Source organism: Dermochelys coriacea, chromosome 1 (assembly GCF_009764565.3).
Source record: "Dermochelys coriacea isolate rDerCor1 chromosome 1, rDerCor1.pri.v4, whole genome shotgun sequence".
Classification (NCBI taxonomy): domain Eukaryota; kingdom Metazoa; phylum Chordata; order Testudines; family Dermochelyidae; genus Dermochelys; species Dermochelys coriacea.
Window position 1 is genome coordinate 199,322,488 of NC_050068.2, and position 23,761 is coordinate 199,346,248.

General features: G+C 43.3%; 1 protein-coding gene across 1 annotated transcript in view; it reads left to right on the forward strand.

Moving 5' to 3' along the window:
- TBX19 (T-box transcription factor 19) overlaps window positions 1–16,007 on the forward strand; it is a 59,799-nt gene extending 43,792 nt beyond the window's left edge. Inside the window, exon 8 of the mRNA XM_043511576.1 lies at window positions 15,523–16,007. Within this exon, the coding sequence (XP_043367511.1) occupies window positions 15,523–15,571 (49 nt within the window). The 3' untranslated portion in view covers window positions 15,572–16,007. The remainder of the gene's footprint in view (window positions 1–15,522) is intronic.
- The last annotated feature ends 7,754 nt before the right edge of the window (window positions 16,008–23,761 follow it).

Consider the following 23,761-nt stretch of genomic DNA (forward strand, 5'->3'; position numbering starts at 1 on the left):
TTTCTTTTTGCGAATACAGACTAACACGGCTGCTACTCTGAAACCTGTGATTATTTTGGGTGATTGCTTCTTAGTTTTGCTGTTCATCAGACCCAGGGCCTGGCTCTGTAGCATTTTATGTCTCTTTCCCAGGAGGTTAATGGGACGCTTTTTCAGCTTGATGATGTTACTCTTGAGTTACTGAATTCATGTAACCTTAATTTAGACTGTGATTTTTGTTATTTGTCCATTACCTTTTCTCATTGCCATAGTCCTTTTTCTGATTCCTAATAGTAACTAATGAAATAGGAGACAGAAATAAAAAATCCCTGGTTGTTCATTTTTCTAGTTGTCTGACCCTGCAGCAGGGAGAGTGACACAGCAAGACAGCCTCTGCAGTGTGCTGTTGTGAGCGAGAAATGTACATGCCACGCTCCCAAAGAAAAAAGATGGGACAGGGCGAGTGATAGACTATGAGCCTCTCACCCTGAGGTCAATGGTTCAGAGGTGGGTCCAGCTTGGCTAAAAGGTAACTCAGTACTGTTAGCTCCAGGATGCTTCTCATATAGGCCTTCAATAGAGCTGGATTGAAGAATGCAGATGCTTCGTAGCAAAGATCGCCCATTATGTGAATCTGATTGCCACTGGAAGTTCCAGGTAGATAGCCCCTGGATGAATGTGCTACGCACACCCTTATGTGCTGGGGTAGTCAATAGGCAGACCACGGGCCAAATCCAGATTGTCAGACACTTTTGAACGGACCCCAAAATCTTTTTATTTACTTATTATTATCATTATTGTTATTATTTTGTAAAATATTTTATCTGGAGTCTGGATGTTGACCAAGAAATTTGACAAAAAATAATTGACTACCCCTGCTTATGTGTCATTGATTTCAAAGGGATTAATAGGAATGACAGCGCAGCAGGTCATGTGATGGATTGATCACAGAGAGAGACTCAAGCTGCAACATTTGAGTGCAGATTTCAACCTCTTCCCCCGCCAACATCCTCATCACCAACATGTTATATGAGGGGGTATTAGAGTCTTTAGATCTGGGATGACAAGTAGAGCTGAGCAAATAATTGAGTTTTGGGTCCAGTGTCTGAACCAAAAAATGTGCAAAAAAAATTTGTTTAATTTCGAACTTACCCTGAATGTTTTTGGGTTTCTTGCTGAAATGAAATACAGCAACCATTTCATTTAGATCAACGGCTATGTTTCAAAAGTCAACTCGCATTGACATTTTGAAACCAAGTATTGATTTGAATCAACATTTCAAAACAAAATATTCTTTGGATCAATATTTTTAAAATGAAACGTTTTGACGTTCAGTTTTTGGGAGGTTGAAAGTACTCACTGAATTTGACCCAAATTTGAAATAATTTTGGAAGTATGCATTTTTTTGGTTAATTTATTATTAGCTGAAATTTGTTTTGTCCAGCTCTCGTTACAAGCCTATAATGGGACTCCTTTCATGAGATGCTATGACAGGATTTTGGAATTGTAGTTAATGGGTTGGGTGCAGCCCAGCTCTTTTCCAGCTTTTGCTCTTTTCTATTGTCCAAATTGGATCCTTTGTAAAACTAGGATCTAGGTCTTAATGTTTTGATTTTGAATGCCCCACATTCCTTGAGGGTGGGGTTAGATGCAGGGATTAGGTCCAAAGTCATCTCTGTGCTAAATGGTTAATAAAATGGAAAACATTAGCTGAGCAGCCCTGATATGATAGTCAAAGGCATAATTTTTGCAACCCCAAGAAATTTGTTTTATAAAGTGACAGCTTTTAATGATGGCATAATGTATTCCCTTTGGTAGACTTGTTCTTGAGCAGTCCCTAAGAATAGCACAAGGGATATATAAATGTCCTGGCCAGAGGCACAGAAAAGGAGGGAACTGCAGAGCAGCGCTCCTCAGCAACTGCAATACTGCTACTTTGCCTTGCTACCATGGTCCTTCGACTGGACAGGAGATTGTAATTCTCCTGTAAACTATGAAGGATATTACATAAAATCCACAACCAGTAGTGAGAATGACTGGTGTTTAGATAGCACCTTTCACCCCCGAGGGACCCAAAGCTCCTTACAAACCTCTAGGTCAGGGGTGGCCAACCTGTGGCTCTTCCGAAGTTAATATGCGGCTCCTTGTATAGGCACCAACTCCGGGGCTGGAGCTACAGGTGCCAACTTTCCAGTGTGCCGGGGGTGTTCACTGCTCAACCCCTGGCTCTGCCACAGGCCCTGCCCCCAGCCCACCCCACCCCTTCCCACCTCCCCTGAGCCTGCAGTTCCCTCATTCCTCCCCCCCCCAGAGCCTCCTGCATGCCATGAAATAGCTGATTGGGAGGGAAGGGAAGGCACTGATCGGCAGGGCTGCCTGTGGGTGGGTGGCGCTGGGAGTGGGGAGGTGGGAGGCACTGATGAGGGGCTACTGACGTGTTACTGTGGCTCTTTGGCAATGTACATTAGTAAATTCTGACTCCTTCTCAGGCTCAGGTTGGCCACCCTTCTGTAGGGGTTGTGCAGGTTCCATTCTGACCCGTCTAGGGGGCAGTGTGGTTCTGTGCTGCTCCAGGGGCAACTCATAGCGGGATAGTGCCTCAGAAGGCACAATCCCTCCTAGAGCGCCATATAGGGAACGCTGTGCCATTCCTTCGGGTGGTGTACAGCGCCCTCCTTTCCTTGGCTGGCCAACTTGCCTGTCTGGCATGGAGAGGGGCAGGGCTATGACCGTGCTCCTCCTTGCTGATCCCTGGTTCCTTTGGGATGGTTTGCATCTCTGCTATGCTAGGACAGGGCTGTCTCCATGCTCTCCCAAAAAAGTGACTGTGATTGCGGGGGGGAACATACAAGGAAAGGTTGCTTCTACACCCTCTTCCATTCTGTGCACCCACAGTCAAGCCCTTAATTAGTGGGGATGGGTTAGTCACCTGAGCAGTAACTCTGTAGTACCCTCGCTCCCTTGAACTACTGGTTCAAATCCTGTTCATGTCAATTTAGCTCTTCACTCTTCCAAGGTGGATAGGTTGAGTATCCTACTGTTCACTATATGGGCTGAGGGGGATTGGAGCCTTCTGCAATGGTGCCTAAGCCGTGACAGCAAAAAAGGTATGATGACCCTTTAACTGTTGTCATGGTAACAAAGCAACCCAGGCTGTGGTTTGGATTTTCAAGGGTAGGTGTTAATATCCCAGATTATCAACTTGAGAGGGAGCTTCCTTCATGACACAATGTTACAAGATAGTGGAGATGGGTTTAACCAGTTGAGCTATCTCAGGCCAGCCTCCTAGTGTGCCCCTTTTGATGTGCTGGATGTCTGCTTATTGTGTCTGAGGGATCTGGAGGACTAGATGGTGCTAGGGACTTACAAAGGGATACAAAGCCTTTAAGGGATCTTAAAACCGTACCATCACCAATTCAGCACTAGCCTGGATTGGCTAATACCAAGGACACACTGACTGTTCCATGGCCTATGTGAAAAGTGTGCTGATCTCAGGCGATATGTTAGAGGACAAAAGGCCGCCCTCAGTATTTGGCCTCCTTGTTGTCAGTCTCAGCAAAAAGGCTAAGGACTGATAAGGAATGGACATCCTTTTCACCCCTTTTCACCTTGTCTACTCTTAAAATGTTACACTGGTGTTGCTGCAGCTGTGTCAATGTAGTGCTTCAGTGTAGATACGACCTATGCTGATTGGAGGGATTCTCCTGTCAACAAAGGTAATCCACCTCCCCAAGAGGTGGTAGCTTGGTCAACAGAAGAATTCTTCATCAACCTAGTGCTGGGACTTAGGACAGTTTTCTCACACCCCTGACTGATGTAATTAAACTGACCTAATTTTCTAGTGTAGACCAGTCCTTACAATGGCCTCCTTTAATTGCTGTTGGATATTGACAGGGCAATGCAGGGAGCTTGTGTTGCTGCTGCCCTGGCTTCATCTACTCGGTGGGTGGAGGGCTTCAGTCTCCAGGCCATCTTTCACCAACACTAAACTCCCTTTAAAAATACTATCAAATGTGGGTATTGCTCAGGAGTCTGAATAATATTTTTAATACTTCCTGTCTGTATTTTAGAGAGACTCTTTCAAGATAAAAATACATATTCTTAAAAAAATTAACATTCTTCCCTGAGTCGCTTTAATAATAATTTCTATTATTCAATTTTTTTTTCACCATTTATGCTGTTTATTTTATTTTTTTGCTCTTCACTCAATGTGGCCAGTGAATTTAGTCTGGTTAGTTTCACTCTCTGTTTATAATCACTTTCACTCTCTGAGTCTCATGCACTAGCCCAATGCTTTTGTGCTGGGTTCTCAAGAAAGTAAGAGCAGGTTTGAACTGACTTGCTTTCCCTTGGAGTTTTGTTTCAGATTGAAGAAAATGTTTCTGTTTTATTTGCACTTTTGGCACTTTTAAAGTCCATCTCTCATTGATGGTAATTTCCTGTCTTTAGACTGAATTCAGCAGAATATTATTGGATTCCTGTACAAAAGAAATTCTCTTCCAGTGATAGAAGTGGATTTTTAAGGCTCAAGGAGTATTGGTTTATTATCCCTTCCCACAACAGTTCTGTTTTTGCAAAATGTAAGTAATGCTCCGAAACGTCTAAATGGTGTCTCTTTAAATGTTTACTTCTTTTGCAATGTGACTGCAGCATCCTGATAATGGGCCATAAATGGCCAGTTTTTGCTTAGTAAAAGACTTTGAAAGGCTCCAAGTATGGCAGACCCTGCTTTATTTTTAGACAGGATTGTTGATCTTCATTGTACTTTTGGCATCAGCAGCTTTTGTCTTGAATGAATCAAGATGTTTTCTCAAAAAGAAAAAGAGTACTTGTGGCACCATAGAGACTAACAGATTTATATGAGCATAAATAAGATGTTTTCTGGTTGCTCTGGGTATGCAGCCGTTTCCTTGATTATTCAACAGTATACATGTCTTGAACTTAACCTAAACTCTGCTATTTCCCATATTTTGAAGCATTATTTTCCACAGGAAGAGAATTTTTTTCTTTCTGTTTTCAGTGGTGGAAGGTACAGCACCCTGCTCGTTATTTAAAATTTCCCATATTCTAGAAACGTGAGAGAGTGCTTAGGAGCCTCACTAAGGTACTAGTTATCTTCCCCCACCCCTCCCCTCATGTGGACTTAATTGGGAGATAGATGGATGTTCAATAGTCTAATTAGACAATGGTTGATGAGCTAATGATAGCAATCAACCAATCAGCTGGGAACAGTTACATGCTAGGAAATAAGGGCAAAGGAAAAGGCTGGGGAGAGGAGGGGGATGGAATGTTACGATGGGGAGATCTTTCCTTCTCCTTTCCCCAGGAGTGGGTTAATGGGGAAGTTACTTCCATTTGTATGGTTCTGCACAAGGCTGTACTGGTAGAGAGGACTCAATAAATAACACAGTGGGGGTGCTTTCAAATGTGTGTCTGGGCTGTTTGAGGTAGGCCAGAGGATGAAGAAGATAGATAGCTCTGTCACAAAACCTATAGCTTGACTGTCAAAGGTGCAGAACACCTATAGCTCCAATTGACTCCAGTGGGATTTGACTTCTCAAAATTGAGCCAGTCACTGATCAATATTGTACTAGGTATTCAAAAACAGGCAATCACAGGTTTCAGAGTAGCAGCCGTGTTAGTCTGTATTCGCAAAAAGAAAAGGAGTACCGGTGGCACCTTAGAGACTAACAAATTTATTAGAGCATAAGCTTTCGTGAGCTACAGCAAACAGGCAATGTAAACCCGTAATGGGAGCTGTGCAAATAACTGATTTTTCAGTTCACTGGCCAAAAACATCACACACAAAAAATTGTTTTGGGTCAAACAAAATGTTTCATTTCATTTTTGAGTTTTTAAAATCTTTTTAAAATAAAATGGTATAAAAGTCTAAAATTGTATAAAAATAAAATAAAAAATCATTTTGAATTGAAAAATCTAAACATTTAATTTCTAAAATATCAAAACAAAACATTTAGATCATTTATTACTTTTTTTTGACCGAAACAATCTGGTGAATTCACCATAAATTTGAAAAATGTTTCAGTCTACTGAATCTGCATTTTTCAGCAAAGAAAAGTTTTGCTTGAAAAATTTCACCCAGCTCTATCCATAACCCTTACATATGCCCATTATAAAGGATTTATGTACATCAGTGTTCCATCTACAGTCTGAATCTCCTTTATCACAACCTATTAGCTAAGTCCTGTCTTTATTCAAAAACCCAAAGATAATAACACTTAATATCTTTCATCTTCAAAGTTTCTTAAAAGCCTTACCTATCTATCTTACTGGGATCTTGTGAGGGTTAACTGGTTAAGAGTTGCCACTGCCACTTTACAGATGCACTGAAATGTTAAGTGATTTGTTTGGAGCCACAGATGTGGGTAGTGTCAGAGCTGAAAGTCTGGTTTCTGTTCTTGTGCTCAGAGAACTTAGACCATGGGTGAAATCCTGGACCCATTGACAAAATTCCCATTGACATCAATGAGGTCAGGGTTTCACTCCACATTTCTCTTGCCTTGCACAGTGCATGCATCTACTGTTGGATAATGTCATTCTGTACCAAAAATCATACCTTTGTTTCTTTGTGTTTGTAACATGTTACATCCAATAAAGTGACTTGTTTAAAAAAAAATTACAAACAACCTTTAATTATCCCAAGCACCCTATGAGATAGGCAAATCACTATTACCTCACTGCACACATAGGGAAACTGAAGTAGAGACTGAAGATGCTTTTTCCCAGGTCAAAGAGATGAGATTAGAAGTCAGGACTTTCTATCTCCAAGTGCTGTGCACTCAGACCACAAACCCATGCTGTCTTTTGTGTATTCTCTAATATACTGTATCTTTGACTCTGGGTCCCAGTTCTTGGCTACACTCACATGATTCCTCTCAAGGGAATTGTACAGATTTATTTTAGAGTATTGTGGTTGCCTTAAAGGAATGGTTTTCAGTCTTCCTTCACTTCTTAAGACAAAGATTTTGTTGTGGACAGTTTCCCTCCTAACCTCCTGATTCTGCATCTTCCCTGTGGCAGCTGTTGTATTAAGTTACTGTAGAGAAGATGAAAACAAATCTCTTTATTGGGATGGGTGCAACTGTGGAATGCCCCATCCATTTTGTTGTACCTGTGCTCTTTATTTCCTCTCATGATACAGGAATTTTATATAATTAGTAAAGAATCTCCCTTTGTTAGAAAGGTTTCAGAGTGGTAGCCGTGTTAGTCTGTATCAGCAGAAAGAACAAGGAGTACTTGTGGCACCTTAGAGACTAACAAATGCTCATATAAATTTGTTAGTCTCTAAGGTGCCACAAGTACTACTCATTCTTCCTTTGTTAGAAAAACCACCTATTACTCTGGTCTCTCCGGGGTCACTTTGCCTTTGGGTCCTTTCCCTTTGTATGCTTTATGTTCCTTCAGTTTTGGTGGCATCTACAAATTTGATGATGGTTATATTTACACCAAATAGACACTCAAGAAAGGAATACATGAAAAAGGGTGTATCTACACTTGCAGAGTTTTTGCACTGTAAGTTTCACTGGTGAAAGTAAAGCACTGGTTTGTGTACTCCCTCAATTCCTGAGGCGTTTGAAAGTGTTTACACTACCAGCACTTCCATCACCAATGAAAGCAGTGCTGTAGAGCAGCTATCCCACAGTGCAGCTCTCTTGATAGGTCTTGTGGGAAGTGGGTGGTGAGCGGAAGGCATTCTGGGTCCCTGCTCAGTGCCCCATGCTGCCCTGCTTCATGTCCCAACAGCCCCATTACTTCCTGGTTTCTTCCATGGCATTTTTTTTAAAACCTCCTGCTTTCCCCACCACATCTACAAACAAAGGGAAAGGGAGCTTCAAACTTTCCGGAGCTTATAGAGGGAGGGGCGGACATCTGTGCGTCAGAGCAGTGGAGATGCTGGCCCAAAGTGGTCACTTTTGGAACTGTGGGATATCCTCTGGAGGTCAAAGGGTGTTTACACTGGAAGAACGTGTCTTCACTTTCACAGCAGCGCAAAAAGAACAGTGGTAAGAGCTGTACGCGGTTTTCTTTTTGTGGTGAAGGTGGTTTTCTTTTTGTAGTGAAACCTCTGAGTTTCACCACAACAAGACGCTCCCGCAGTTTTAGCCCAAAAAAGGGACTTTTTGCACTTTAAATGGTAAGTGTAGACATACCCTAAGTGTGCAAGGTGCAAAAAGCCTTGGGTAGGTGTTTTGTGTTCATTTAGTTGGAAAAACCTTAGGAAACTAAAAGATTTCCAGACCAGGCTACAACTACCTGCTGGCATCACTGCATAGAGACTGGTAGGTGGTTCACCATAGGGATAGAAGCAGCTCTGTGAACCGCAGACTCCAATTTCAGGACCTCTGCCTTTGGGCCAAATCCAGAGTACATTAGAGTCAATGGGAGTTTTTCCATTGACTCAACTGGACATAGGGTGACAAACTTTAATGTAGTATGGTACTGATTTAGCAAAGCATTTAGCACATGCTTAAATCCATTTTTATTCAACAAAGTGCTTCACTATCTGCTTACCTTTATTCAGATACTTAAGTCCTGACAGAGATTCTCAGGACTTATACCAGTATAATTATATCGCTGTAGTTGTACCAGTATAAGGGCTAGTCTACTCTGGGCAACACTAAAGCGCTTTAATGTGCCTTGTGTGGTCATGGCACAGGGCTGGGAGAGCTCTCTCAGTGCTCTAAAAAACCCACCTCCACAAGGGGCATAGCTCCCAGTGCTAGGGCACTGTCTACACTGGCGTTTTACAGTGCTGCAACTTGCTGCGCTCAGGGGGGTGTTTTTCACATCCTTGAGTGAGAAAGTTGCAGCACCGTTAATTGCCAGTGTAGATAAGCCCTAATTCCCTTTGTGGATACTGTTATTCTGGAATGAGAGTGCCTTTTTCCAGTACATCTTATAACACTTTCAAAGTGACATAAGCTATATTGGAAAGAGACACTCTTATTCCAGAATAAGAGTTTCTGCACAGTGAGTCACACAGGTATAACTGTAGCACTATAATTATACCAGTATATTTTTGCTGGTAAATTTTCCCATTTAGACAAATTTTCCCATGTAGAAAAATTTTTCCTTCCCATTTTGTATTCCTGAGCTGAATCCAATAAGGCCCACTTTTTTTTGGCAGTCTGGATGAGTCAGCAGAATAGATCTGTGCCTTCATACAAGGTCATAAGGCCTGACGGTCCATTTTTAATTTTAGTCAGTGGAGTCTTACATCTTCATCCCAGAGTGCTCTGCACACTGTAGACCAAATCTGGCTTTGTGTTCTGCAAGTACCCCCCCAGCCATGTCCTCTTTCCCCTGGCCATAACCACTATGTGGGGGATCAGCATGGGGTGCAGCACCTGATGACTGCCCTATGCCAGAGGTTCTCAACCTTTCCCACACCACAATCTCCTTTTACCTACCAGGAGCACCTCAGGACTCCTCCGCCCATCTACCTGGATCCCCCTCCTATGTAGCAGGAGGTCACAATCCCCAGGTTGAAAACTCCTGCCGTATGCTGAGTGACTTGTCAGGGAAGCAAGGTTCTTTAGCTTCAGGTCTGCTTTGCTCCATCAATGATACAAAGCAACCTGATCAAGGTCTAGAGAAGGAACTGCTTTCCTGGCTTCATATAATGTACTTGTACTCTTGTGCTCTGCTGATCCAGGTTTCTTTATCAAACCCTATAGTGGACCTGACCAGATCCATGCACTTTGGAGTGGCAATGAGTTCACTAGTTCTTCATAACTTTGCTGCACCAATACTTAATATTACAGCTAGTTGAAAAGTGTCTCAGAAAACAAAATTTCAATTTGCTGTTTTCTGGCCCCTTCTGCTTAGTATTATATGCAACCGATTCCCCCAGGTTAACACAAGAGGAGAAGAGAATTTCAATCTTTTGTTCTGTCATATTCCAAGGACAACAGCTGAGAGATAGTGATAGCAAGTTACTGCTTTACAATCTTCCCATGCCAAAAATGTACACAAACTCTTTACACTGTTGCTGTTTGTTTTGTTATTTCAAAGCAGTCTTTTTAAGCTTTAAATGCTTGTTTCACCAAATGTGTATGAGTCCAAGAGAGAATTCTGTAAGCCTTCCTCATCCTCATGCCATAGGATATTTCATGATCTGCTTATTTTTCACTATAAATTAGGTAACACATTGTCAACACAGATCAGAATATGAAGCTGAATCATATAAAGATAGGTTTCAGAGTAGTAGCCGTGTTTGTCTGTATCTGCAAAAAGAAAAGGAGTACGTGTGGCACCTTAGAGACTAACAAATTTATTTGAGCATAAGCTTTCATGAGCTACAGCTCACTTCATCGGATGCATGCAGTGGAAAATACAGTGGGGAGATTTTATATACACAGAGAACATGAAACAAAGGGTGTTACTATACACACTGTAACAAGAGTGATCAGGTAAGATGAGCTATTACCAGCAGGAGAGAAAAAACCAAAACCAAAACCTTTTGCAGTGATAATGAAGGTGGACCATTTCTAGCAGTTGACAAGAACGTGTGAGGTACAGTGTGTGTGTGTATGTGTGTGTGGGGGAGAGTAAACATGGGGAAATAGTTTTACTTTGTGTAATGACACATCCACTCCCAGTCTTTATTCAAGCCTATAAAGATAGTACACATGGCAAAAGTCCCTGTGTTCAGTAGAAGATACAACCCACTTGGGTTATGATCTTGCGATGCAAAAGACAATCAAGTGAGAGGGTCAGTGCAGTATAAAAGGAAACTTTATTTCATTCATTTGTGGTGGTGCCTTGTGTGCGTGTGTCTTCATGAAACACACCCTCTGTATTCCATCTCCAGCACAAATACAGAATCTAATTTAAAATGAAATAAGATATGATATTTCAGAGATAAGGTAGGGGAGATAATATCTTTTGTTGGACCAACTTGTTTTGGTGAGAGAGACACGCTTTTGAGCTTACACAGAGCTCTTCTTCTGGTCTGGGATAGGTATTCAGAGTGTCACAGCTAATTACAAGGGTCGAACAGATTGTTTAGCATAAGTAGTTAACACATATTCTAAGAGACTATTCAAGGTAAAGGTTTCAGAGTAGCAGCCGTGTTAGTCTGTATTCGCAAAAAGAAAAGGAGTACCGGTGGCACCTTAGAGACTAACAAATTTATTAGAGCATAAGCTTTCGTGAGCTACAGCTCACTTCATCGGATGCATTTGGTGGAAAAGCTCACGAAAGCTTATGCTCTAATAAATTTGTTAGTCTCTAAGGTGCCACCGGTACTCCTTTTCTTTTTATTCAAGGTAAAGTGGCCCATTAGCACCCCAGCAGTCAGAGGAGAAAAAAAAAAGGGGGTTAGTGAGTTACAGCTTGTTGTAATAAGCCATAAATGAAACTCACACAGAAAAATGACAAAGACAAAAACACCATATCACCTCTGGGCGAACAATTTTCACAAAGCAATTACTTTATATCTGACCTCTCAGTCCTCAAAGAAAACCTGCACATCTTCAAAAGATGAGCCTTGAAGCTTAAATTCATTACTTTGCTAAAAGAAAAGGAGTACTTGTGGCACCTTAGAGACTAACAAATTTATTAGAGCATAAGCTTTCGTGAGCTACAGCTCACTTCATCGGATGCATTTGGTGGAAAAGCTCACGAAAGCTTATGCTCTAATAAATTTGTTAGTCTCTAAGGTGCCACAAGTACTCCTTTTCTTTTTGCGAATACAGACTAACACGGCTGCTACTCTGAAACCTGTCATTACTTTGCTAGGCACTCAAAATCACAGTCTAAATAAAGACACTAGATTTCTGCAGTGTTGTTGTAGCTGTGTAGGTCCCAGGATATTAGAAAGACAAGGTGGATGTGATAATATCTTTTATTGGACCCACTTCTGTTGATGAGAGAGACAAGCTTTTGAGCTTTTCAAAGAGCTCTGTGTAAGCTCAAAAGCTTGTTTCTCTCACCAACAGAAGTGAGTCCAATAAAAGGTAGTACCTCACCCACCTTCTCACACTGGATTTATGGCATATTATAACAATCTGTAACCACTAATCCCCATCTTCAGTCCTATGGCTGCAAGGCTGTTAACGGGCCACTTCACCTTGAATAATGACAGGTTTCAGAGTAGCAGCTGTGTTAGTCCGTATCCACAAAAAGAACAGGAGTACTTGTGGCACCTTAGAGACTAACAAGTTTATTTGAGCATAAGCTTTTGTGGGCTACAGCCCACTTCATCGGATGCATAGAATGGAACATATAGTAAGAATATATATATATATATATATATATATATATATACATACAGAGAACATGAAAAGGTGGAAATAGCCATACCAACTGTAAGAGGCTAATTAATTAAGATGAGCTATTAGCAGCAGGAGAAAAAAACTTTTGAAGTGATAATCAAGATGGCCCATTTAGACAGTTCACAAGAAGGTGTGAGGATACTTAACATGGAGAAATAGATTCAATATGTGTAATGACCCAGCCGCTTCCATTCTCTATTCAAACCCAAGTTAATGGTATCTAGTTTGCATATTAATTCAAGCTCAGCAGTTTCTCGTTTGAGTCTGTTTTTGAAGCTTTTCTGTTGCAAAATTGCCACCTTTAAGTCTGTTACTGAGTGACTGACTGAAAAACAGCCCATCCGCTCTACCCAAATATAGGCAAACACTTAAGACATGTGTTTTACATCATTCCCTGAAGGCCACCGGACTTGGCTGTTTCAGGCCAGTTTGGGAAGCAAACTGCAGAACAGACTGCCTTCCACTGAAATAGCAATCATGCCTAATAGGTAGCTTGTATGAGTTAAAAGTTCCTATATGTTTCAGCTTCAGGTCTTTCATCAGGTCACCTCCATTCTTTATAGTAAATTGAAATCTACACAGCCAGAACAAAATTCCTATTCCAAAGAGTTTACAGTTGGATACTGAGGGTCAGTGTGGATGTTGTCAGTGGCAGGCTTCACGGAATTGGTGGGTGAGATGGTCCCTTACATTAGGGTTTCTTAACCTCTGGGTTGGGACCCAAAATTGGATCACTAGAATGTTTCAAAGGGTTGCGTGGCAGCTCCTGTGGCTCCTTTCCTACGCGGCTGTCTGGGCTTGTCTCCCAGCTTCAGGCACTGCAGCCTCTAGGGTCCCAGCACCACTCAGCTTTGGCCCAGCTATCATGAAGACGGGAGCCTGGGTAGGCCAAATTTGAGCGAGTGGCCTTGCAACCCTATGTGCCAGGTCACAACTCCACTCAGACAAATTTGATCCAGTCAGGGGGAGGGGGCTAAACCTGAGTGGCGCTGCAGCCCTGGAGGTTGCAACACCCAGAGTGGAGAGCCAAGCCCACCCAGCCCCATAGCACAGGAGCTGCAGGAACCACCACTGTGGGGTGAGTGCTGGGCAGGACCCCACCCCCACGCATGGCAGGGCCCGACTGAAACCACCCCAGGGCCTCCAACCCCAGACTATTTACTGGGTTGCGACAGGCCATAAAAGGTAGAGAATCACTACCTTGGGTAACCAAGTTCTAAACCATTTAGGGCTCCACAGGCCCAGATACTTTGAACCCAAATACTTTGAACCCAAATGGGAAGCTAAAAGTCAACCAGAGAGGTCCCTAGAGCACTGGCATAAGGTGTCCCTGAGTGATGTACAATGCAGCTGCTTGACTTCAGTTTCTGAATGGTGCCAGGGAGTAGCCCCATACCGAGTGTATTACAGAAGCACAGTCTCAAGATGACAAATACATGGATGACTGTAGCAAGGTTTGTATTTGGAGAGCATTGGTCACCCTCTTCTCAGCAGGCTTAGGTGGAAAATACTGCAGTTGTTCTTGATCAGAGCGGCCACCCGAGCACGCAGGAGCAGCTCAAGATCTAATAAGACCCCTAAGGTGTAAACCTGTGTGACAAATGGCTGCCACAATCCTCAGGCAGGGTGTGGATATCATTCCCATTGACTTGTCAGGCTGCTTTCTCTACCAGGGCCTCCTTTTTGTTTGCAGTGAGGCTTAGTCACCTTTCCCTCTTCCAAATTCCAATCACATGTAGGCCCTGTACCATTCATTCCACTACACCAGCTGGGTCAGAGACTCAGATACCAGCAGAGGTTAGTGTTTTCAGCTACCTCCGGGGTGCAGGTTAGAAGCCAGGCTCATGGCAAAATGGAAAAAACGTAGCCAGGGACACTGGGCTGAACCCCTAACCTTATGAAAAGTGTTTGGTGGGGTCTTGAATATCCATGCAGAACAGAGAGGAATTCAGGCTTTCAGGTTTTATCTGAAAGTACATGGCATTCCATGCATCTATTGCAGAAAGATGAAGGATGGGGGAAAACCTATTAGGATGCACAACTGTAGTTCCAGGGAGTCTCATATTGTTTAGCACTTAGCCCTTTTCATCTATAGTTTGAAAATCATTTAAAAGATGGTTCCTAAGTATCATTTTCCTCCATATAGATTAGATTTCACAGAGGGAAAAACTGAAGTGCAGTGACTTGCCCAAGGTCTCATGATCTGTCAGTAGCAGAGGCAGGCATAGAACTCAGGATTCCTGACTTCCTGTCCACCAGTGTCTTATGCACTGGACCATTAAACATCCAGCATTGATGCTGCCAAACTTAATTTAGTTTCTAGGATGAAATGCTGAATTCCATTTCCAGACCTGGTCTCTGGGGTTGTCATTACAAAGCCAGTGTGTTACTTCTCCAATGTCACATGCCCCGGGGGAATGCAGCCTGGATAAAAATGAGTATAATCCCCAGAAGCGGTATGTGTTTATTTGTTTTTTAAAGAGCCCATAGCTTGGCACACTCGCAATGCAAACATTGTTTGATAGGAGTTTCTGTGACTTGTCAAGGGTATGGCTGCATTGCAATGTAATGCAATGTAATGGGGGGGGCAAGCCTGTGTCAAGCCGGGACCTAGGGTTCAAGTCCTATTGCTTTGCAATGTAGATACAGCCCCACTGGACTCGTGCTCTGGTAGTCCACCAAAAGTATCCCACAATCACATGGGCTGACTTTCTTTGTCCTCTGGATAGTCAAGTTTTCCCACACTGCATCATGAACAACGGGCTAGAGTGGCCAAATATTGGCTGGGCGCTAGGAAGTCTGGGATGTAGGTGGTAGGACTCAGACCCGCCTAATACAATGTAGACATTGGAGCCCCAGGTTGGGACCCAGGGTTCAACAATTTCTAACTTGGGGTTACAAATGAGTGCAGGTGCTCAAGCCGTAAGTAACAAAGCAAGGGTCTGCTCACTTGAGTTCTAACAGCTCTGCGCTTACATTGCAGGGAAGACCTTCCCTCGGTTACATTGTCTTCACAGCTCACGGTTTCACAGGCCCTTCGTGCAAACTAAATTGATCACCAGGAGGAAAATAGCCGTTGCCTAGACAACGGGCAGATGACTCATCCTGGGTAGCAAGCAGCAAAAGCTGTGAGGCTGCAGTAATTTTCCAGATGCTTAATCCAGCTCTTCAGTCTTTCTTTATTTTTCTCACTCTGAAAGGCAGAAATCCTCCTCTCACTTTTTTTCTCTCTCTTTTTTTGCAGCCCTACGCAAGCTGCAGCCCTACGTGATGCAGAGAACAGTTTTCCATAGTGCTTACCCTGGATGGCGTCACAGAGACGGCTCGGAATAATGCTGATGAGCCACTCGATGGAGTGAAATGGAGCCTCCAAAGACAGTAAAAATAGAACTAGAAATTGCAGGCTGCAAAAGCCAAACCCAGCCCCCAAACTCACCACTGGCATCATATTTCTTATAATAACCCTAGACTGGATTCTCTATGTTATGACTATGTCACCTCATTCCTTTGTAGCAATCATCAGGGCTGTGAAACCTTCGAATGTAATCTGTATTCAGCACAGGCAGTTAACTAGGGCAAAGTGATTTATAGTCAACAAATGCACTTCAACAAGGTAGTCTCCCTTCTTCATCACTTATGCATGATTTTTTGTTATTTGCTGTAAGTTTTAGCGCTGATTAAAGATATCTGGGAGTTGGGAAGGAATTCCCCCCCCACCCCCGGTCATATTGGCAGAGACCCTGGGTTTTTTTTTTTGCCTTCCTCTGTGGCATGGGGCACGGGTCACTTGCAGGTTTAAACTAGTGTAAATGGTGGATTCTCTGTAATATGAAGTCTTTCAACCATGATTTGAGGATTTCAGTAACTCTGCCAGAGGTTAGGAGCAAGTGATGTTCCGTGGCCTACAATGTGCAGGAGGTCAGACTAAACGATCATGATATTCCCTTCTAACCTTAAAGTCTATGAGTATCAGACTAACAGTGCTGGCGAGTGATGTCCTCTTTACCCCAGAACAGATACAACACAGCAGAAGTGTCAGCTTCCCTCTCACTCCAACTTGACATAGAGGATCCATCACTGGGGTAGGAATGCAGTTCTTTGTTCATTCAGTGGAGGGAAGTCCCATTCAATCAGTTACCCTGCCATCGAGACCAACGGTGAAGAGGTCGAGCGGAAGGCTGGTCTTCTAGTTCAGGCACTAGATGGGGACTTGGCAGACCTGGGTTTGCTTTCTAGCTGTCACAGATGTCCTGTGTGAACTTAGGTAAATTATACTCTTTGGGCCTCGGTTCCCCATCTTTAAAATAGGGATAATGCTGCCTTTCTCTCATGTTTTATCTGCTTAAATTGAAGGCTTTTGCACATAGGGAGAGTCTCTTACAATGTATGGGTACAGTGGCTACCACAACAGGCCCCCATTCTCTACAGGGGTTTCTAGGCATTACTGCAATACAAGTAATACATAAGAATGATTACAAAGGATAGCAGTTAATGGTTTCTGAAATGTGGACACCTGTCCACTGGGAACTAGAGGGAGCCACCAACTTTTGCCACAAAATACAGCCTTGCACCTGGTTGTTTAACTTTGGCAGATCATTCAGTAGACAGGAGCTACTGACAGTTGACCTGGCTGCACAGGTGTAATTAACTGATGACTAAACCCACCACAGACTACCAAAATCATATACCTCAGGAAGATGTTCATCATGTTTGTTTGCTACCTCTATCTGGGATGGTGCTCCAGTTTATGACTATATAATTGTGCCGGCTTTCTCTGCCCCCTACTGGCTGCATCCACTCCTAACACCCCCCTGTTTATAGAAATCTGCTCAGGCCAGCCTACTAAAAAGACTTAGTCCTCCAGAGGCGTAGAAGGGCCATGAGGAGGCACTGACCAATTGGGAACTAGCAGGCCAGTTAAAAAGGCTTGTCTACTTTCTCTGAAGGGGAAATGCTGGGTGATGCTGGGACAGGAGGGGAACCCATCAGTGCTAGCCCAGAATTTTGGCTTAGAGTGCTGTGGCTAAACAGTGGCCTTTTATATTTGTGTGCAGGCTAGGGGAACAGATACCCAAGTTCTGAGTCTGTTTACTGTTTAACTGTTTAAAGACTGATGCAGAGCCCATGGCATGGGCCATTCTTCTCCAGGCTGGCTGCCACAATAATCCCCATTACCCCAGTAGGGGTCTAGCCTATTAGTGGCTGGATCACATAAGAACTTAATAAGGATGCTATGTCTGCTAGCCAGGAGAGTTACTCCTTTAACTCAAGCAATCCAGGCTCAGGCTTTTAATGAACAAGGTCCTGGGGTTCAATCCCTGTGCAGTTGTCATATGTCACTGGCATGTTTTGGGTGTCTAGAAGGAGAAGATAATCTGATATAATTGGTGTGTGCAATGTTGTAAGCCGTACTGGAGTTTCAGAAGCTAATTACTTCTGGTGCTGTTACTGTTCCAGGTGATAGTCCTCTGCAAGGACTAAAGTTAAAAGACAGGATGTTCAATGAGGAAGATCTTCCAGCAGCAAAGTGCAATTTATTGGTGCCACATAGCTCCAAGGACAGAGTAAAAGGAGAGGATCCAAAGGTTTGGGTTCATCCATCCTGAAATCATGGACAGGGCTCTTTTGCTGCCAGACTAGTGTGCCTAGTCTCCTAGAGAAAGGGAGAGCGGCTTGCTCCATCAGATTAATGCTGGAAACATTGCTACTGAAACTGCAGATGGTCAGAATAGCAAATGACAAAGAAGTGAAATACGGTGAGGACTTACTAATAGCTCCATTGATTTTTAATTATAAAAAAAATCTGCGTAGCAAAAAATAACAATTCTTAGAGGCATCAAGCCACCATTAAATGGCATCAACTTCAAAGGAGCACATGCATTTCACAGTTCCCAGAAAGGCGGGGGAGTGCTTTCTGGTTTGGATGCTAAAAAATGACTTGAATCCATGCAACAATGAGGCTGTAATATTAATTGCAAATTACTATTAGTGCAGATCTGCTGACTTGCTCATGTACAATACAATACATGTGTACACCCTTTTCATTGCCTGGTTGAGAAGGATGTAGGATCCTGGCTGTGGACGGAATTATTTAGAAGCAGCTCTGTGCTAGTTCTCAATTAGCTTTCTTAGGAAAGGGATGTTTTGACTTTGGGCAAAAATTGGCAAGGTCCATAGCATCCAGTGAAGGTCTCTTTAGGACTGGCTAGACAATAGCATGCTTTTGAGAAGGGACCAGCACACAGCAGACCTGACTCCCACTCACTTCATATCTGTTCTTGTAAGAAGGTGGAGTTATTAGTAAGTGGGATTCCATGAAAAATGATGAATGATTAATAAAAGTGCATCCCTCCCCATCCACAAGACCTTTGGGGTGCTTCACAAATGACAATCAATCACATTTTCCTCTATTTCCTCTCAAAGTATATAACAGGATTTTATTTTATTTGTTCCCTGGGGGAAAAATTTTTCTGAGCCCCTCTCAGTGCACCTATCTAACAGCTAACACCTTTCCAGTATCCCTGGATTTGATTATTCTGCATCACAGCAGGCCCATGGCATAGGATTGGTGACAATGATGACCCCCTTCAAAGCCCATCTGAGCAATTCTTGCATCAGCCAGAGGGGTCACTGCAGAGTGAGATAAGCTGTTCCCTCTCCCCTCTACATCCCAGGGACTGAATAGTCCGGCTTCTTAGCCAATCCTGGTTAGGGAATGAAGGATCAAGCCCTCATCTCAGACTCTGTACCCTTCCCCCACCCATAGTCACAAACTGTGCAAATTAGCAAAAAGAAAAGGAGTACTTGTGGCACCTTAGAGACTAACAAATTTATTAGAGCATAAGCTTTCGTGAGCTACAGCTCACTTCATCGGATGCATTTGGTGGGAAAAAAAAAATTAGTGTTAGAGTGCCCGCTCATTGCGGATCTGAATTTGAGTCTGATTGTTCTTATCAGATTTACAGAGAACCAGCCTCTTGTTATGGCACAATAGCGTGAGAGAGGTGTGACGAGGGATTGCTCTGAGCAGTGAGCAGGTTCGTTCAGTATGTGTGTGATTCCCCAGCCAGCTGGCAAGTTGGAAGCTGGCGGATTAGAAGCCTCATCCATCACAACTGCTAGCGAAAGTGACATTCCACTGAGCTGGCCCGTTCTGCAGCACAGCGAGGAGCTGGCAAAGCAGCTTTTGGGTAATGAACGTGATCTGTAGCCGCCCTTGACACCACAGAGCTCCAGCCTCATTGATCTCTTCAGGGAACACTGCAGAATAGGCACAGAGAAGCTATTATTCTCTTATCTGAAACGGACACAAATGAAATATGTCTTGGTTTAAATACCATGAGAGCTGTGAGATGGGCCTAAACCAAACCCTAGGGGCTAAGTGGCACTTGGAAGCCAAGCCTAGATCTAGAAATGAACCTCAGAAATGTCCCCTCTCTTTATAAAGGGCCAAACCGCCCTCCCCAACCCTGAACGGTCACATAGTTTGGAGTATTTTAAATCCAGATATAGTTGGAATTCTGTGGTTCAAGACATACCTATGGTTCTGTAAACACTCAGGACTCATTTCAGAGATGTGTTCAGTTAGGAAAGTGTATTACCAGTGGTAACAGGGCTCTGAAGGTTCCTACATTCGGTCAGAAGATTCAGCTCTCTCTGGTTGCACCTGCCACTTCCCAGTACCAGCACTGATTTAAGATAAAAGACAAAGCAATGTGAACCTCAGATGTCCATATCCATCCCCCAAAGCAGGTGTCTTAAAGTGCAGCTGCAGGTACTACCTCTAGCCATTACAGGGGCCTGTGCTCTTCGTGTCCAGTGCAATTCTGGCACGACTCTACCCAGACTGCCAAGGAGAAAGTGGTCAATTCTTATTGGTTGTTCCCATGTGGATGCCTGTCCAATGAGAACTGGACTAAGATTGTAGGCTGTGAAGCAAAGGTGCATGACAGTGTGATTAATAATATTTCGAGTGGTAGCCGTGTTAGTCTGTATCAGCAAAAAGAATGAGGAGTACTTGTGGCACCTTAGAGACTAACAAATTTATTTGAGCATAAGCTTTCGTGGGCTAAAACCCACTTCATCAGATGCATGCAGTGGAAAATACAGTAGGAAGATATATATATATATATATATATATATATATATATACACAGAGAACATGAAAATGGCTGTTGCCATACACACTATAACGAGACTGATCAATTAGGTTTTTTTCTCCTGCTGATAATAGCTCACCTTAATTATAGCTCACTCTTGTTATAGTGCTTTACCATTGATTTCAACAGACATATGATCAAGCCATAGCCCAGCTATGGACTATTCCATTTCGAATTTCAATGAATCTATTGGATTTATTTCTCCATTTAATTTAGATTTATATTTAAAAGGTACTAGTGCTTCGGGGGCTCTCTCTTTCTGGAGGAGACATAACACTGAGGCCCTGTTCACTTATGGTCAAGATTCCTTGGTATTCAGGGGTTCTAAGATCCTAGAAAGTGAAATGATGCCAGGGATCATTTTTGAGCTCCCTCTAGCTTACCCAGACTTCTCTGGTCCTGAGGTGCATGGAATGGAATGCAGTATTTCAGGTGCAGTCACACCTGAACTTTATGCTTCTCTGTGACATGAATCCTATGTGTTTGTAGGCCAAAAGCACACTGACATTTTTGGCTACTGAGTTACGTGGTAAATTCATGTCTAATTTTCTCTCTGAAGTAAGTGCTCGATGCCCCACCATTCTGAGGCATTGGTTCAGAGGTAAGACTGCCACCTACTGAATCCCCAACACAATCTCCTGAAACCCAGTAGGATTTCCTTGGAGGTCTGCCATTGAAGTTCTGACAAAGCCTGACCCTGCTTATCTTGTGGGAGTTGAGTAGCTATCCCCGCAGAAAGATGTGAAACGGGGACACTCCACAGAAGCGGTGGATTTAAAGTTTTCCAGCATATTTTGCTGCATCCTTCAGAATCTAAGCTTTCATAGGAGGAAAATGTGACCTTAGGACTTCTGGCTGAGTAGATTAGTTTTACTTATTGTGACAGGGCCTACACGCTCCACTCAGGGGTCAGGGCCCCACTGTGCTCGCTGCTGTACAGTAAGTAAAACAAAGACAGTTCCTGCCTCCAAGAGCTCACAGTTTAGGGACATGACAAGTTGCAACAGGCGGACAAATGCATAAAGGCTCGTGAGGGGGACAAGATAATAGTAAGGATGTAACCAATTTCACTGCAGGGTGTCCCTGTGAGTGCAGCAATACACCTGTCCCCTCTAGATGTTTGCTAGAGTGTGCTGGGTACCACAAGCTCAAAGGCAGGTGCTGTAGGCACACCAAGCAGTTGGCTACACAGGTGCTAGCCTCTGTGGATTCCCATAAACACTCACATGCTTTGAGGGAGTAGCACCCTTTCTAGGGTGGCCTGAAACTAGACACAGTTCCTTTGTTGCAATAACATTGAAGATCAAAACCACAGCCCCTAACCTAGTCCCTAGAGGAAGTCCAGCAGAGGGGTGTAATGACAGGAGTCTCCTTCAAACCCTTCCATGCTGTTCTTCTGCCTGCCCACTGCTGCCCCGGGGCCTTCTACCAGCAGCAGGGAGTGTCTCTGGCCAGCTCTCAGCTGCTGTTCTCAGACTGCCTGCTGCACCGGCTCTCACTCAGCCTCCACTGAGCCTGGTCCCCTCTGACCTCAGGCTAGAATTTCCTTTACATGTACTGGAAATTCTGGAGCCCTCCACCGGCTGGGTGGGGTGGAGTGGAGGGCAGTTTCCCAGCAATGAGCCAGCAATTTATCATTTATATCATTTATCATTTATATCATGTATATTCACAGGAGTATCATTTATATTCACAGGAGTAGTAGCATCTGTGGGATATTCAGTCATCTTTAGCTCTTATCCTATAAGAACAAATTGTCCCCATGAGCGTGGTGAGCTTCCCTCTCTTCAGTTTAACAGGGTGTTAACTGCAAAGCTGGGTGTTGACCGTCATAGCTAAGTGGTTGCCTGCTAAACAGAGGTAGAAAAGGCATCCAGGAAGCTCAGTGAAGGAGGGTGTTTTTTTTCTCTTTAAGCTGTGACAGCTGTTATTTTTGGCTGTGACACTGAGCACTCATGAAAAGCCTTCACCCACCCATCTGTCCGTCCCTCTTTTTCACCCCAACCATGACTCAAGCTGCCTGTCATTGTGAAGCACTCAGGTGTAAGAACACATGTATTTTGGAATGTCCATTTCAAACACTTTTCATCTCAATTTAATGTGTTGAAACTGGGCATCAATGAAAGTAATAGCTTGTCTGCACCTTGGCAGGGAGAGAGCATGAGGGAAAACTTCTCTGCTGTTGCCCTGCTCTGCAGCCTTCCATTTCCAAGGCTCTTAGTCCAGCACCTTTCATCAGCACTAAATTAGCCATAATGAACATTTTAAAAAAAAATTGCACTCAAATGTACCAGCCAAATAAGAATCACTGAACAGGCCCAGAATCCAAATTCAGATCTGAACTTTGTTTCAACTCACCTTGAATGTGGAAACTCTCTCTCCCTCCCTCCCACGCTTTGGGGAATTTGGAAAACCAGATCTGAATTTCACAACTCTCCTTTCTAATTAAGGGGCCTGGGTCTCTAAGGCCCATCTCTAATTAAGGAATGTCCTGGAAATGTACATTAAGGGGCTCGCTCCTGCAGAGTACTTGGTAGCTTCAGTTTCCTATGAAGTTAGTGAGAGCAGAGGCCTCACAGCACCTTGCAGGGTCAGATCCTAACACAGCCTGCAGACTACTAAACTGCAGAATCCATTTTCAAGCTCTCCCTTTTGGTTTGGTAGCAATCCTCCCTGAAGTTGCAGCCCCATTCACCCTGCTCCTTTGCAGGTGTGGTGGCAACTCAGCAGATCAGAGATGTGAAATATATGACCACACTGAGGGTTGCTGTTGTCTGATGGCCCAGATTGGTCTAACCCAGATTTCCCTCTTTGCAGGTAATCACTTTACAACTGAGCAACAGATGCAGCCTCTCAGCCTGCTGGGAGTGCATGCGATTATTACAGAGGCCCCTTTATAATTAAGTAAGAACTGGCTTTTTCATTTAGCTTTATTAATGTTGTTCTGTAGCCATATCAAATGTTCTTATGATTGCCATCGTTAGAACATTTATAACACATTCTTTGTATTGACTTTGGAATGAGGGGGTTTTGTGTGAGCGTGGGTGTTGTTTTGTGTGTAAGAATTTATCTGGAATGTTGCATTTAACCCTTTTTTATTTTAAATTAAATTATTCAAAAAATGGCCAAGTCACTAAGATTTGAGGAGCCACTACTGCTGCACAGTGTGGTGTCCAGACCCTATTTTGCTCCAAATCATACAGAAAACAGAAGCCAGACACACATAAAGTAAGGCCATAAAAATGCAGCACTTGCCAACTGTTTCCACATGGTTACTAAGGTATCTCCTAGTCTAAGGATAAGCTGTGAAGATTGCAGATAGCA